This window comes from Lachnellula hyalina (genome assembly GCF_007821495.1).
Source record: "Lachnellula hyalina strain CBS 185.66 chromosome Unknown contig00048, whole genome shotgun sequence".
NCBI lineage: Eukaryota > Fungi > Ascomycota > Leotiomycetes > Helotiales > Lachnaceae > Lachnellula > Lachnellula hyalina.
This window is the reverse complement of record NW_022157162.1, coordinates 93,286-107,666: the sequence shown is the minus strand read 5'-3', so window position 1 is coordinate 107,666 and position 14,381 is coordinate 93,286. Positions and strand designations below refer to the sequence as shown.

At 47.6% G+C, this 14,381-nt stretch overlaps 4 protein-coding genes across 4 annotated transcripts; 2 read left to right on the top strand and 2 right to left on the bottom strand.

Annotated features, from left to right (window-relative positions):
* Positions 1-1,473: 1,473 nt before the first annotated feature.
* MSS51_0 (putative MSS51-like protein, mitochondrial) lies at positions 1,474-2,972 on the bottom strand (the record flags this gene model as incomplete). Its single annotated transcript, XM_031148193.1, has 3 exons — positions 1,474-2,500; positions 2,574-2,641; positions 2,694-2,972. The coding sequence occupies 3 exons, from the start codon at positions 2,970-2,972 to the stop codon at positions 1,474-1,476; spliced, it is 1,374 nt and encodes a 457-aa protein (XP_031006243.1).
* A 912-nt stretch (positions 2,973-3,884) lies between these two features.
* Positions 3,885-5,781, bottom strand: Dhc2 (Dehydrocurvularin exporter; the record flags this gene model as incomplete). Its single annotated transcript, XM_031148192.1, has 4 exons — positions 3,885-4,216; positions 4,277-4,650; positions 4,710-5,479; positions 5,536-5,781. The coding sequence occupies 4 exons, from the start codon at positions 5,779-5,781 to the stop codon at positions 3,885-3,887; spliced, it is 1,722 nt and encodes a 573-aa protein (XP_031006242.1).
* A 4,881-nt stretch (positions 5,782-10,662) lies between these two features.
* On the top strand, positions 10,663-11,669 carry ATR10 (Short-chain dehydrogenase/reductase; the record flags this gene model as incomplete). Its single annotated transcript, XM_031148191.1, has 2 exons — positions 10,663-10,856; positions 11,138-11,669. 2 exons carry the CDS (start codon positions 10,663-10,665, stop codon positions 11,667-11,669), a joined length of 726 nt encoding a protein of 241 aa, XP_031006247.1.
* Positions 11,670-12,387: 718 nt separating this feature from the next.
* On the top strand, positions 12,388-13,386 carry LHYA1_G003216 (uncharacterized protein; the record flags this gene model as incomplete). Its single annotated transcript, XM_031148190.1, has 4 exons — positions 12,388-12,515; positions 12,573-12,768; positions 12,847-13,310; positions 13,359-13,386. The coding sequence occupies 4 exons, from the start codon at positions 12,388-12,390 to the stop codon at positions 13,384-13,386; spliced, it is 816 nt and encodes a 271-aa protein (XP_031006246.1).
* Positions 13,387-14,381: the final 995 nt, after the last annotated feature.

Genomic DNA, 14,381 nt, shown 5'->3' with positions numbered 1-14,381 from the left:
TCTAGTTTCCAGCATTGAAGACCACAAGGCTGGGCTTCTGGACACCCCAAAAATTGACACCCCTCGACGTCGCTCAACCTCCGTCGGGTCTGCGAGATCTGGCCTTACGATCGTAGATAATCAATCCGATGTGCCAGTTCTCGACCGGAAGAAGGTCCAACGAAGGCGTACACAGGTTGCCACAGTCAGTATATCATGGTGGCAGTGTTTGAAAGGGGTTTTTCTTGGCCCGCAAGTGACGGAACGAGCTGCAAGGAAGACATTCAATATACCGCAGCCCGAAGAAGACGACGATGTACGTGGCCATTCAGTACAATTGTAGTGGCGGTATGCTGATTCTCTAGGTTTTCGCAAATGGCGATTGTCCATGGATTCTAACAGTCAACGCTGTACCTTCCGACGGGACAAACTTGCACCAGCAGGCGCGATGCACCTTCGATACCGGCTGCCTCCAAGGAAATCTTATCTCTAAAGAATTTGCTCTCAGGCTGGGTTATACCGAGTCTGACTTCAAACCCCTCAATGCGAAGGAGAAGAACGGAGGAACATCCGCGACGGGCCATCCACACATGCCAGAAGGCGCGCTATATATCACCTGGTACCACAACAGTAGTCCAAGGTTATATAGTGGGATGCGTTTTCTTGTTTCCTCCGACACGGACTGCCAGTTAATCATCGGGGCACGCTCAATTTTGAGGCACAAGCTTCTGTCCGCACCTAATCTCGGGGTTGAAGAGGATCGCGCTGGAATTACCAAGTTCAAGCCAGGGTCTGGTACGTAGTCTTCTCTCAATTCAAATTCGATCTGCTGACTTCCTTAGAGACAGGGCACTAGACAAGCTGCGGGAAAGCGCGGCAAAATTGGCTAACGATATCACCACCCTAAAGCACAAATTAAGGGAAGCTAAAAACGACGAGAAAGAAACCGAAGTCTCAAAACTCGAGACTGAAATCGAAAAGAAAAAAGCCAGACTCACGATCAAGGACCTTGAAGTCGAACTCTACTCTGCGCGGAAGGACCTGCTGGGTGACCCCGAAAGCAACACTAAACAGGCCGTTGTGAAGGTCATAGAAGACGAGCTCAAAGTTGCAAAGGGGAAGAAAACCGAGGGACCATCGTCGGCCAAACCACCCCAGGTTAATATCTCTGGGACAAATGGAAACACCCGAAGCGCAACGGGTTTCTCTTCTCGTTCCGGTGGGCGAACCATAAGCCGTCGGAGATGATATCTGCACTGCCTGCCGATTTAAATGTCGCCACATTCACTCCTTAATAGCAAGTCGGTGTTTTAGCATCTTTAGCCTTCCGCGTGCTTCTTTCTTTTGTATGGAACTGGGATATACCACATGGGACTCACGTCCAGGCTCTTGACGGCAGTATTGATTTTGGTTGAAAGCGTTGAAATGTTTTGCTGTCGTCGGAAATACAGAACTGGAATGCAACACTTGTTATTCTTATTAATTGATCGTGCACTATTGATCAGGTGTCTTTGCTGCCACCAAATACCTATATTGGTGCATGAAATAAAACGTGCCTTCCTTTTCCTCCATGACCTCAAGCATAGGACAAACGCCTTTCCACTTATTGATCTCTCCGCGCTGCAGGAAGTTTGCCCCAAATCTGTCGAGAATTGCCATCTCCTCTTCCATCTCCTTCTCGTTGTAAGTTGTAAACAGTGTGGGATGTTGGGCAGCTGCTAAGTACTGAACGGTGGGCAGCCACGCCTCTCCCATCTCTTGCGAGAAGCCAGTATGAAAAGCAACAGCGAGGTCTGGCTTTTGATACCCATCTTCCTTGACATAATCATGATAGCCACCTTTCCAGAGCCTTAGTATTCTTGTTCGGGAAGCAGCAGTGCAATCCGGACAACATTCAAGTTGCATGGCAGTGTCTTCCGTTAGCTCAGGCAATTCAAAACCGACGAGCGTGAGCTCCAGGTCTTTCAGTGAGGGTAGCAGGTGCAGCAATTCTTCAAAAACCATAAGACCATTAAGCTCCGGGCTGGCCGCACCGATGAAATGGAGCTTCATTGTCGTCCGCGTGCTGATATCAGGAAACACTGCTTCTAAAGCCGCCAGTATAGTAAGGGCCATTGATGAGGTGCCAGATGCGAGTCTCATTAAACCCGCAAGCTTTACTGCCATTGGATCATCCGTCGATGGCTGCATTTCGGATGTCACCTCTGAGAGAAATTCTCCTTTATCAGATATTCTGGTAAAGTAGTCGTGCCAGCCGATGGCCGTTGAAAGTGGCAGATATGTCTCCCTAGGCCGCTCGGTGCAAATAACCTCGAAGTCTTTCTGCGTCCTTTGATAATGTTGGATGGCGAAGGTCTCGTCTTGTCTAATTGTCTGGAAGGTTTTGCACTCTGAGGTGGGGTGTTCTTGTGGACAGTCGGCACAGAATGCCGCAATATGACAAGTTTGGCATGGCCGGAGTTGGTTCTTTGATTCCAGTTGGGGTGCGCTTCTATAGCAATGGCGGCAGTACGGTTCATATCTGTTCAAAATTAGGCTCTGGGGTTCGCCGAGCGTAGTGGAGAACGCAGCAATCCAACAAATTTGACACTTACGACAAAAGCCGCTGCTGACTTTCCGTATAATTGGGATTCTGGGCTCTAAACGCAGCAATGTCCTGCCACTGTAGGACCAGATTAGAGGGTGGATGAGTTTTGTGGACGGGTTCGGCACACCTTTTCAGCACGGTACTGCTCCCAGAATCTAGAAGTGCGACGAGTCTCTGCTCTCCGCTTGTTCGATTCAGCGAGGATTTTGCATGTCTTCTTGTGATCTCTCTGCCAGTCTATCTTTTGGCATTTTGGAGAGCAGTAGGAGACCCTTTTGCACGCGACACATTTCTTCAAATTGGGAAAAGATTGTAGGCACGTGAAACAGATGGCATGTCTAATAGCAAGGATTGGCGTACGGAAATCGGTTGTAGGCCCTCCGTTGCGTTTATCCTCGTGATCCATAATGTCTTTTTGCCTGAGCTTGGTCTGGTGTAGAATTTTGTACTTCCAAGGGATTGTTTTGGAAATGAGAAAAAAATGAAGAAACACGATGCACGCGGCTTGTCACGTGCGTGTTGCTCTTCCTAAAGGCGAGGTCCCTCAACCACTATTCACAATTTCATATTAAATTTTCTATTGGGTGATCTGATAGCTTTAGGTACCTAGGACTTTCGAAACTAAGCAACTTATGTACGTTCTACTCCCTGATCAACAAGTTACAGCCACGATAACAATATAGGGTAGTCACGAACACACGTGATGTTGGGAATAGTACTAGCACACCAATTAGCGTGTTGGAAGAAACCCATCTCATCTCTATCCTCCCTGCCTCCCAAGTGCTGACACTTTCTTTCTCATAGCACATTCAACAAACAATAGCCTGACACCACGCTTAAAAAAGAGAAGTCCAATGTCTCCAGCAAAGACTTCAGACTGGAGCCCACGCTCGTAGCGGTGCTCCGTAATCGCGCGTTGTTTCAGTGCGCGCATAGATGTGCTCAAGACCCCAGTGGCAGCTGTGCAAGCTATTCCAAGAAGTATCATCTTCCAACAACATAGTATAGTCCTCTTCGAAGCGCTGAGAAATCAAGCAAACTAGCGGTCCTTCTCTATTATTGGTTCCAGAATCCTCTCCACTGGCTACTCGCACTAATATTACACCCCGATGTTTCAAGAGTTGTCCGAGCTTATACATGCATCCGTTCTTTTATGATCTGCCTTAGTTTCTTTCTATTTAATTACAATTGTCCACATTCTATTTCAATTTATAACCCCAACAATTTACCGGTCTTCTTTTGCTTGCCTGTCGCATTACGACCAACGGCCGGCGTCTTCTTCAGGTCCTCATTTCTATCGGACCGTCGATGCTTCATCTCAAAGTTGCGCAGCAGTCGCTACCTTCTCTTCGGTCTTCCTGCTTTCGTTACTAGGCACCTTCTTGAAGGGTATCACGAGGGCGATGACGGCAGTTACCGCTGCACCAGCCATAGAGAAAGCAAAGACATCTTTTATCCCGCTCATGTAAGCTTCGAGTACAGCGACAAGATCTCCACCACTAAAGACGCGATGAATGTCAGTTGCTCCCGTGGCAAGGACCATGGCTGCATCAATATTGGGGGCACTACTGGCAAGTCTCTGCAAAAGGCGGTTGGCGAAGATGGATTGTGCTGCTGTAACGAAGTAGGCACCGCTAATGGAGTTGCACACTGATCGCGTGATTAGTGAAGCAACAACAGTAGACCATCGAGTGGTTCATTGGTACTTACTGAGCATGATACCCGTGGTCGATGCCACGTTTTCAGGCTTGGAGAAAGCCTGAAGTGCCGTCATCGGAATCTGGCTACCGAGGCCGAGGCCAAACCCGAAAATGACCTGGGGCCCGATATACCGAGCTTTAGAAGAGTCAAGATCTAGAGTATAGAGCAAGGCCGCGCCGGCAGCAGCTAGCAATCCGCTCGCCAGCTCGTAGGGTTGGAGAAGGCGAGTCTTCATGATAAGGAAACCGCTGAGCAAGGAGCCGACGGCAAAGAATGCCAAAAACGGAAGACTGTTGACGCCGCTCGCAATAGCCGACTGGCCGTGGATTGACTGGAAGTAAATGGGAAGATAGAATAGGACTTGGAAGTTGGCGCAGTTTTCGCTTCACGGAAACCATATGTTAGCTAGGTCAGAGGTAACACCGAGAAAAGGGGTACTCACATATAACCGTACAAGGCATTGGTCCATGTCATGCGTGGTTTCAGTAGACTCAAAGGTACCATAGCGTAAGCACCCGAACACCACTCGGTGATGACGAACGCAATGGTTAACACAACCCATAGAACCAAGGTGGCAATTACGGAGCCGTCACTCCATGCCTTGCTCTGCCCGCCCCATTGGAGGGCCAAGGTAAAGCAGACGAGTGAAGTGACTAGCAGAGTAAATCCCGGGAGATCAAGCTGCAGCAGAATCTCCTTTTTGGTGGCTGGGGCCGGTTTGATATGCTTTGGTACGCGGAAGAAGAGCAACACCAGAAGTATAACAGGACCTCCAACCGGCAAATTGATCCAAAAACACCATCGCCATGTAACTTCGCTCGTAAAGGCGCCACCAATGAGAGGGCCCACGATAGTCGAGCACATGAAGACGCCCATCCAGAGGCCGATCAGCATTGGACGTTTCTTAGGCTCCGCTACATAGCTGATCATGAGAACCGAGCCACCGAGACTACCAGAACATCCCCAGCCCTGGAGAGCTCGGGCAACTATCAAGGCTTGACTATTCGGTGCTGTTGCAGCAACAATACTCCCGATCAAGAACAATGCCACAGAGGCAAGATAAATGAGCTTGGTTGGAAGGTATTTGTAAAGTTTACCCCACATCGGCGAGGAGGTGCCGACTAGGAGAAAACAAGCACTTCCATACCAGCCAACATCGTCGAGTTGACGGAATTCGTCGGTAATGGCTGGAATTGCTGTAGCGACAATGCCCTACAGGTAACGCCTGTTAGAAAAAGCTTGTCTATCGTTGTTGAACAGCTACTAACAATATCCAAGGCTGCAAGAAGCGTGGTCAAAAAGATGGTGGTCATGACGGCCCCCAACCGCCAGCCTGTCTCGTACTGGGGCTCATCACCGACTTGTTCAGCTGCAACGCCATCTTCCTTATCGGGAAGGATCTCGTTCAATTTTATCTGCTCGCTGCTGTTCGTTGAGTCGATTGTATGACCATCCACCGCTGCTGCCGCCATTGTGGTCTCGCTAGTGTCGAAGTCGGGACTTTGTGCGGACATATTCTTCGTTGTTTTCCAAATTGCACACCCTATCAGTCCGAGAAGTTGATGCAAGAAATAATGTAAGAATGGTACGACCTCCAACGAGGAGATGCTCATATATATTGTCAATACGTACTAAGTGGAAAGTTCCTACCTCTACACTTTCTTGTTCGATTTCAAAGCAATCTTTGCAGGAACACCGAGTAGTCCGAAGAGTCCGAACTTAAAGTCTTTGAAATTCTCAAAGTACCCACATGGCCTGACGATACAGTTTCAGTGCAATTTTATTTTGTTGATATGAGTTGAAGAGGCTCATGGAGAAGCGCGCTAGACCCAATTCAGGGTTATATGTGCGAGGGCGCTAGACTCCGCATGCAAAATATGATGATTTATAAGCACTCAGATCATTGTTCTTAAAGGTGATCTATAAGTTCTTGTTCCCGAAACATGCTATTATGTGCGATTTTCCTCCTTCCTTCTTTCACGTTCTAGGTTTGTTTCAACCAATCTTCCGCCGTTCTTCGTCGGGATTCGACTTCTAATGTCTAATCTTAGCTCTTCACCTTGATTGATCGATCGATTAATTCCGGACGCCAATACCATGGGAGCACAGACAGCCGGATGCGGTTCTTGTAAACGGAGGAAGGTTAAATGCGACAACACACGTCCAAAGTGCATCCGATGCCGCAAGGCGGGCATTGAATGCACCGGCTTTGGACAACGGCTAAGATATGTGGACGAGAATCCACGCATCAAACGATCCATGGCAGTGTCCCATGCTCAATCTCACGACTTCTCGACGAACAAGGCTGACTTGGTATTCCCTGCCAATCTATTTCCTTGGCCTCAGCCCGCTCCTTTACTGACAGACGCATTACCTCTGACGGCGTTTAAGGACGATATATTCATATCATACCTATTCTCCAAGCTGTTCGAGGCTGAATACCGAGGGGAAAGCCAGTGTGGCCTACCGAAAGACTGGGTCCTCGAGCTAGCTGAAACATCTCAAAAGCCGCGTCCTAAATCTTGGGATGCTTTGGCGGCAATAGTGTTTGGGCAAGCCCACAAGATTAATGAAGTGATCACGAAAGCACTCACATTATATGGGCACGCGTTGTGTGAGATTCGCAAGACACTCTCGAATCACGATGATCGGCGCACTGATAGTACGTTGGCGTCTATGACCGCTCTTTACATATACGAGGTAGATAATACAGTCCTTTTGTGGGGCAAGGAGACTGAACAGTGTAGATACTGGTTTCTAAGACAGAACAAGGCTGGATGTTGCATGCAAATGGCCTCGGGTCGCTTTTGGAATGGAGAGGTCCATGGCAGCAAAAGTCCTATGCTGGGACAAGCATATTCCTCGAACATCGTATTATGCTGGTAAGTGTCATCCCGTCCGAAAAATTCAACATCTAACATGCGATGGCCAGGTTGCGAAGTCGATAATCTCTCGTCAAACCACTTTTCTTCGCGACCCTACCTGGAAATTGGTGCCTTGGGAAGACGACCCTGCCTCAAAGTCATTCATGGATTACCTGGTCGACGTGGGAGCAGATATCGCAGAATATCTTGCGCGGATCAAGTCATACGAAAGTAGGAAGGGTGACGGGGAAGTCGAGTACTCTCAGATCAAACTTGAGGTCGCCGCATCTCTTAAAGAGCTAAACACATGGTGGTGCGAATGGGAAGCAAAGCATTCTCAACCTGCTGTAGAAGTAATCTCACATGCGGAGATTAAGAAGCCACTATATCCTACCCATCTAGAATACACTTCGTTGTGGACCGCATTCACGGTGTCTATCTACGACGCGATAAGAATCTTGCTACTGCAGTTATGGCATAGGCTCCAGCATCTCCTACCAAACCCAACCCAAGCAACGAACCAGCATGTCATTCTAGACATGCCCAATAGCACAGCGCTGCTTGGAATCGCATCTGATATCCAAGGCCTTGCGAGTGAGATCTTGCGATCTTTGAAATACTGCTATGGAAAATCCCGGCGCTTTGTCAGCACATTTACGTTCTTGTTCATCCAAGACGTCGCTTATGGTTGCTTTGATCAGGGTTCGGAAGAAGCTGTATGGATTGCTGAACATGGTTGGGCTGACCTTGGACGTTTCCCTGATATTGAAGATGCGAACTTGTTACAGAGATTATTGCCGCTGCGCCAAATACATGCCGGAGATACTAGTTCGGGTACCAACACAGCTACCTTGTACGAGTGATTGAAATGTCATAGTTATTGCCGCCAGAAACTCATACTCTGCGGAAGGTGTTTTGATTGTTGAATTGCGAAAAGGTGGAGCATGTTTTTGGCTTCTTCTAGTTCATATTATATAAGCGTTCCAGCCCAAATAATCACACGTGCTTCGGTGGCATAATGGAACTGATCTATCGTTGTGCACTACATCAGGTAAGTATTTTAATCTGTATATCTTCATCGGCATCTCACCTTGGACATAATGGTGGCTTGGCCGATGCCCATACGAGTTCCGATCCACGCCAGACAGTCTCTCATGTAGACTTTTAGCTTTGCATCAGCGGTCGGGAGCGTTGATAAAATATAGAATGCTTGCATTGACAGCAGACCCCCGACTGGTCGTCCCGGAACCAGGGTGGGTGATCCTGCGGTGGTGTTCTGAATGAAGGACTGAAGATTTGCAGCGAGGAGATATGGAATGGACGATATAATGCCTTCCGTATGGTGTGTGATCTCTTTGTGTATTAGATCTTCTGATTGTACGGATCCCGAACAATTGTTGATTCGGCGATGGCAATTCAATATGATGTCCAAGACTAGCAGGCAAGCCTTCCGATAACTGTTCCATATTGAGGCAACGTAGGCTGTAACGTGTTAGCAGATATCGCGGCGGTGGAATTATAACTTGCGATCGTAGTAAGATGATACAATCCCTGGCCAGTAACCTATATCGGGGCTTGAAGATAGAGGTTAGCATAGCTCCCTATTTTATGGCTCTTTAAAGCTTCGACAACGTCGTGCTCCGGCAGTATCTTACAAAGCTAAAGAGGATGTACAATAGCATGCAGTCAAAACTATACTTACGTTACTCCATCGTTTTTGGATGCAATTAACCCCACTGTTCTTGGTCTCCATTCCAGAGGGGTTGTTTCCGGCCACGCGCTGTAGGCTTCTTTCAAACGTTCAGCCTCTAGTTTAAGATGAATAATCTGATCAATAGTCGCTTCACCCCGCAGCAATGATATTGCCTTCCGTACTAAAGGTTCTGTTTCGCCGTATATCACATCTAAACTTGATCCTGATTGTTTGAATAATGGCGTACACATAATGCTAAACTTCTCTTGCGGTTTGCCAGTGGTGGTGGTGGTGGTTGTAGAAGAAGATGGCAGATGGGAGGATAGTGGGTTTTCTGGTACAAGATCGTCGAGTAGTATTGGACTTGGAACTTGGAAGAGCTTTCCACGACACAACAGCTCGAATGGAGAGAATTTGCTGAGAAGAATGGCAGACACCCCCCGCGCATGACCTACATGTGCACCAGGGTACGTATCAGTACTGGTAATAACCTGTGATTATCAGCTTCAGTCTCAAATCAGTACATACGAGACTTACCTCGTACAATCCAAGTAATGCAGCAGTTATAAGCGATTCGAGAGTGGTGAATTTAGCTGAATCTGATATACTTAGGCGGAAGGATCGTAACAGTAAGGTATACAGGCCCTTGGCTCTCTTTATATACACATTATCTTCAACCTTTCTTCCTAGATTAGTTAAAGCGATGGTTGTACATGCTTGTGCAAGTTCTGACTCTAGTCCGGCTTTAGATATCATGGTCTCCAATCCGTGAAGAAATCCACGCGACAGGGCCCTGTTCGACGAGACAATGCAGTAGTCATGATAAAAGGCTACGCGGGCATTTTTCTCAATATCAGGCCAATCTAGAATGTCCATTTGACTGGAATCTGCTGTCTGGTGCAACAAACCCCCGGACCCTTGAGGCAACAAGTTAAAGTCGGCTTCACTTATATAATTTATGAATTTTAGGTTCTTATTAAGCTCGTATCCAGGACAGTTGCGACGTGCGCGGCTACATCTGAGGCATGACTACTCCATGATGACTAGTCAGCGTCGTCTTCATGTACCTTAGGAAAGTCAACACCGAAAGATAGCTCCTTTGGAGCAAGCAGGGTGCGGATAGCACATACAGGGCGCATCTCGTCACACTGTGAACTCAGTTAGTATGCTTATAGTAGGCCTAGCTTAAAGTGATTGCTCGTAAATAGGTTTACGTGCCTTCTTACGCCTTTGCTTACAAGCTCGGCATGCTCCTGATGCTCCATTGTTTACCATCTTCGCGAATGGACAGGCACGAAAGAGAATGATATTACATCGACACAGGAAATAGGCTACGGTAAGCGGTACGCTGTTACCGTGTAACGCAGAATTTGTTGCAAATAGGAGTGGATAAGTTAGCTGGGTACCTATCTTTGAACAATGATGTATAATGATGATGCTCCAGAAGCGGTTAGCAGTTGCGCTCTAGTAGGTAGGCTGCTAGTCTGTAAAAAGTTAGACTTTGCGCGAATACGCTGAACGCAAAACACTCCCCCACCAAAATAACGTCGTCCATCCAATCTTCAAGCCGTGAAGATTTTTCAACCTGTGTCTTGCTTAAAAAAGGAAGCAAAGTTGACGCTTATACTTTTTATAGTTACAAGAAAATGGAGATAGCTCGTAAGTACGAAAGCAAGTCCGCCTGGATTCAGCTGGCTGGGCCTGCTACCTTGCTACTGAAAAGTTGAGTATATATAGCATCGAACGTCTCTCTATTTTCTCTTTAATCTTTGTTTCTTCCTCATCAATCCTGACCTCATTTTCAATCATAAAACTTATAATCAATTTACGGGTCTATTATGTCTACTTCAATCGCATCAAAGATCGTCCTCATTACGGGCGCTAATCAAGGCATTGGCTTCGCGATAGCAAAATCTTTATCCTCAAAGCCAGATTACCATGTACTCATGGGCAGTCGTGACGCGCAGCGGGGTATCGATGCAGCCAAGAAGCTCCAAGAACAGGGTTTACATGTTGAACCCATCACTATTGAGTATGTTATAGTTAACTTCTCTCCGCATCACTTACTAGTACTGCTCCCACAAAGAATTAGTAAATTCAGAATCAACAGCTTCATGTGTTGTAGGATTCTACTGCTAGCAGCAGTGCTACCGTGAAAGTCTCCGGGCAACTGCTTGATCCTTCTGTTCAACCCATCTATTTGCCGTTGTCTAGTGATAGGCCACCGTCATGTTCAAGACTTGGCACGGATACCCCTCCTTGATTGCTTTTACGAAACATGAACATCACTTAGTGTTAACACTCGTCACGCAGTGTCACTTCCGATGAGTCTATCGCGAAAGCCACCCAGCAAGTCATGAACCAGTTTGGTCGTCTCGATGTTTTGATCAACAACGCCGGCGTGAGCCTTAAGGAGGATGGCATATCCGGCCTTGAATTGCGCAAAGTTTACCAGGACACCTTCGCCGTCAATACCTTCGGCGCCGCGCTGACGACCGAATCCTTTATTCCACTTTTGAAGTCATCCCCCACACCTCGGATCGTCTTCATGTCTACGGTCTTGAGTTCACTTACGAACGAGCAGAGATACCCAGCTTATCTGCCTCTCTACCGTAGCAGCAAATCGGCACTCAACATGCTCATGATGCATTACGCTTCCACGTACAAAGATGCTGGATGGAAGATTAACGCGAGCTGTCCGGGATATTGTGCTACGAATTTGAATGCTTTCGCGGGTATGGATACGCCGGATAATGGGGCTTTGAATGCGGTCAGATTGGCGACCTTGGGGGAGGACGGCGAGACGGGGACGTTTTCGAACAAGGAGGGGGTAGTTGCTTGGTAGATGATGAGATATGGAGCGAATGTCGAAGGGTTCTATCCAGTCTGAGTGATCTAAAAATACTGATAGAGCATTAATTTAAGTATTTCAGGGGCTCGCTTGACTATTTACCCCTTTTCGTTGCCATATATTCATTCGACTTCTTTTAGATTTGCTAAAACGTTCTAACCCCAGGAATATAACTCTCTATTTATGCATAAATATAACTGGTCCCCGTGATTTAGCTCTTCTGGCTAACCAATCATCACATTCCCCATGACTCCGCTAATGCTGCGCCTACTTCTGCAGCCTCAACTTTCTGTTGCCAGGAATCAAAAGTGACGCATACTAGCAGCGCACCAGATAACTGGACGAATAACAACAACGAATGCCATAACAAGACTCATGCAGGATGTCCGTGGCACCCAACCAAAGCTGGCTTATACCCCATCACGTGCTGCCTGCCTTGCTTTGCCAAGACACAGCACATGCGCAGTATATATGGCTGGACTTCTCGCGTCTTCGACTTCTCCCTTCCTTCCTCACCACACCATTCGGGTCGCAAAATCCACACGAGACTCTCTAGACTTTCTTTGAATATCTGGAGATATCTGCCTGGGCCCAGTCAATCTTTTTTGTGCGTCAATTCTTCCCTCACACTCTTTTCGTCCCTCGTTCAACCTGCCCCACCAATTCCCTACAAGACCCACCCTCAACGTCATAAACCCCCCCCCATACAGCCATGTTCAAGCGCTCATTCCGATCGAATGATCGCGTGGAGAAAGCTGTGAAGTTGAAGAAGTCTTCTAGGGATCCCGCGAAGTTGTCGAAATTGCAGAAGTCGTTCGATCAGAGCCCGCCAGTCGGGAGGTAGGCTGCCTAATTGTCGCAAATGGAATTGGCGGCTGATAACACATGCGCAAACAGTACTCTGACCTCGCGGATTGTAACCTTTACAGTCGGCAGGGAAGAACGGCTCTTTGCAGCCCATGAGGATGTCCTCTCGCTGTCGCCGTTCTTTTCGGCGCTGTGCAGAGGGCAGTTCCTTGAGGCGCAGAGCAAGAGGATCGATCTCCCAGACGAAGAACCCGAAATCTTCTCGTGTGTTCTCGAGTACCTATACGTACGTTCATGATCCCCGTGGCTCTTTATCCTCGCTGTGCATCCTTGAAGCGCATCCGCTAATGTCTGGCTTCAATAGAAGGGCGACTACTACCCCCGCTTAGTCCACAACAAGCGCAGAAGTTCTTGGGAACTCGAGGATGCCGAGAAGAGCCCAAACCCTGAAAATCCCGGTGGCCGCGGATCCGTCGAGGCCACAACATACATCTCCAGCGTGGGAGACCACGTATTAAAGGATACAGTCATATATTGTGCGGCGGAGAAGTATGGCTTGGAGGAGCTCAAGCGCCTTGCTCTTAAAAAGCAAGGTCTGCAGAGTGGAATCGAGGTCTCTACAATCCTGCGTAGCGCACGATATGCCTATGACAACACGCCGGACTCGGACTCGCGGCTCCGCGCTCATTATCTTGCCCTGATCATCAGATGTCGCAAGACATTTAAGAGGAGCGGAACCATGCAGACAGAAATGGAGAGTGGCGGTAAACTTTTCTTTGACCTTTTCGTGGCTTTATGCAATCATGTGGATGATATTGTGGATATCGGGTATGTTTTCTCTTTAGCTTTTATAAAATACTCAACTGACTGTTCCAGGAACGCCCGATCTCCCAAGACCATCTAAGGTTGTATAAGGTTGCGATAGGTACCCAGCTCGGAGTCAAAATAGTTCCGAGGACGATTGCTATCTCCATCAGATTGGTCCATTTATGGAATTTGCGCTCGTCACAAATTTCACTTCGCTACGAGGTTGGCCGCCTTCCGATGAACGAAAACATCACCCTCTACTCTTTATCTAATACCCCCCGCGTTGCTGTTTTGATTATGAAGGAAAGAACCCCCCCGCTTTGCTGTTTTGATTATGAAAGGAATGCGTTTGCTTTAGTCTTGCTCCCTGGTTTAGACATACCTTGAGGGTACGTTTCTAAGCTAGGACAGGCTCACCACAGGTCGGGCGACCTCCTCGCACCACTCAATTCCTTTTCTGTTGGGATGCATGGGAATGCTGTAGTTATAGTTGTTCACGATCTTGATGACTGAACGGGTTATCCCCAGTGGATGTACCAGACTAGGCCCTCTACAGGGCATGTAATGAGAGATTCGGCCACCTCCATATTATCTTGACGTGAGCCTCCATCCATTTGTAAACACCGAGTCAAGCTTTGAATATGAGAAGTACGAAATATGCTTTGAAGAAAAATAAGCATGGCTTATCTGTGCGACTAGTCTTGGCTTTCTGCGTCATATATGTCACCAACGCGCGCAGGAATTGCGATCAGTGCCGCGCCTTAGAGCAATAGTCTATGCTATGACCCCCTTCGTCCCGAGCAACAAGTGTATGGCATGCTCGCATATAGTTTTTCAGATGTTCGGAGTATCGCAGACATTATCTGATATCTCCGTGGAGATTTCACCTTGAAACGAAATGAAAAACCCGGCATTTGAGTGGTGCTCGAGTTCTAAACTCAGAGATCGATCCTGGAAGATAGGGGTTGAGACACTAAACTCGATATAAGGCCTTGCACGTTAAGTTTGCCACATCTGGTTTTCGAAATGAGCAGTGTGGTAGTGAGTCGAATGAATTTCGTTGACTTGAGCGGCGAAGCGATTAGAAGCTCC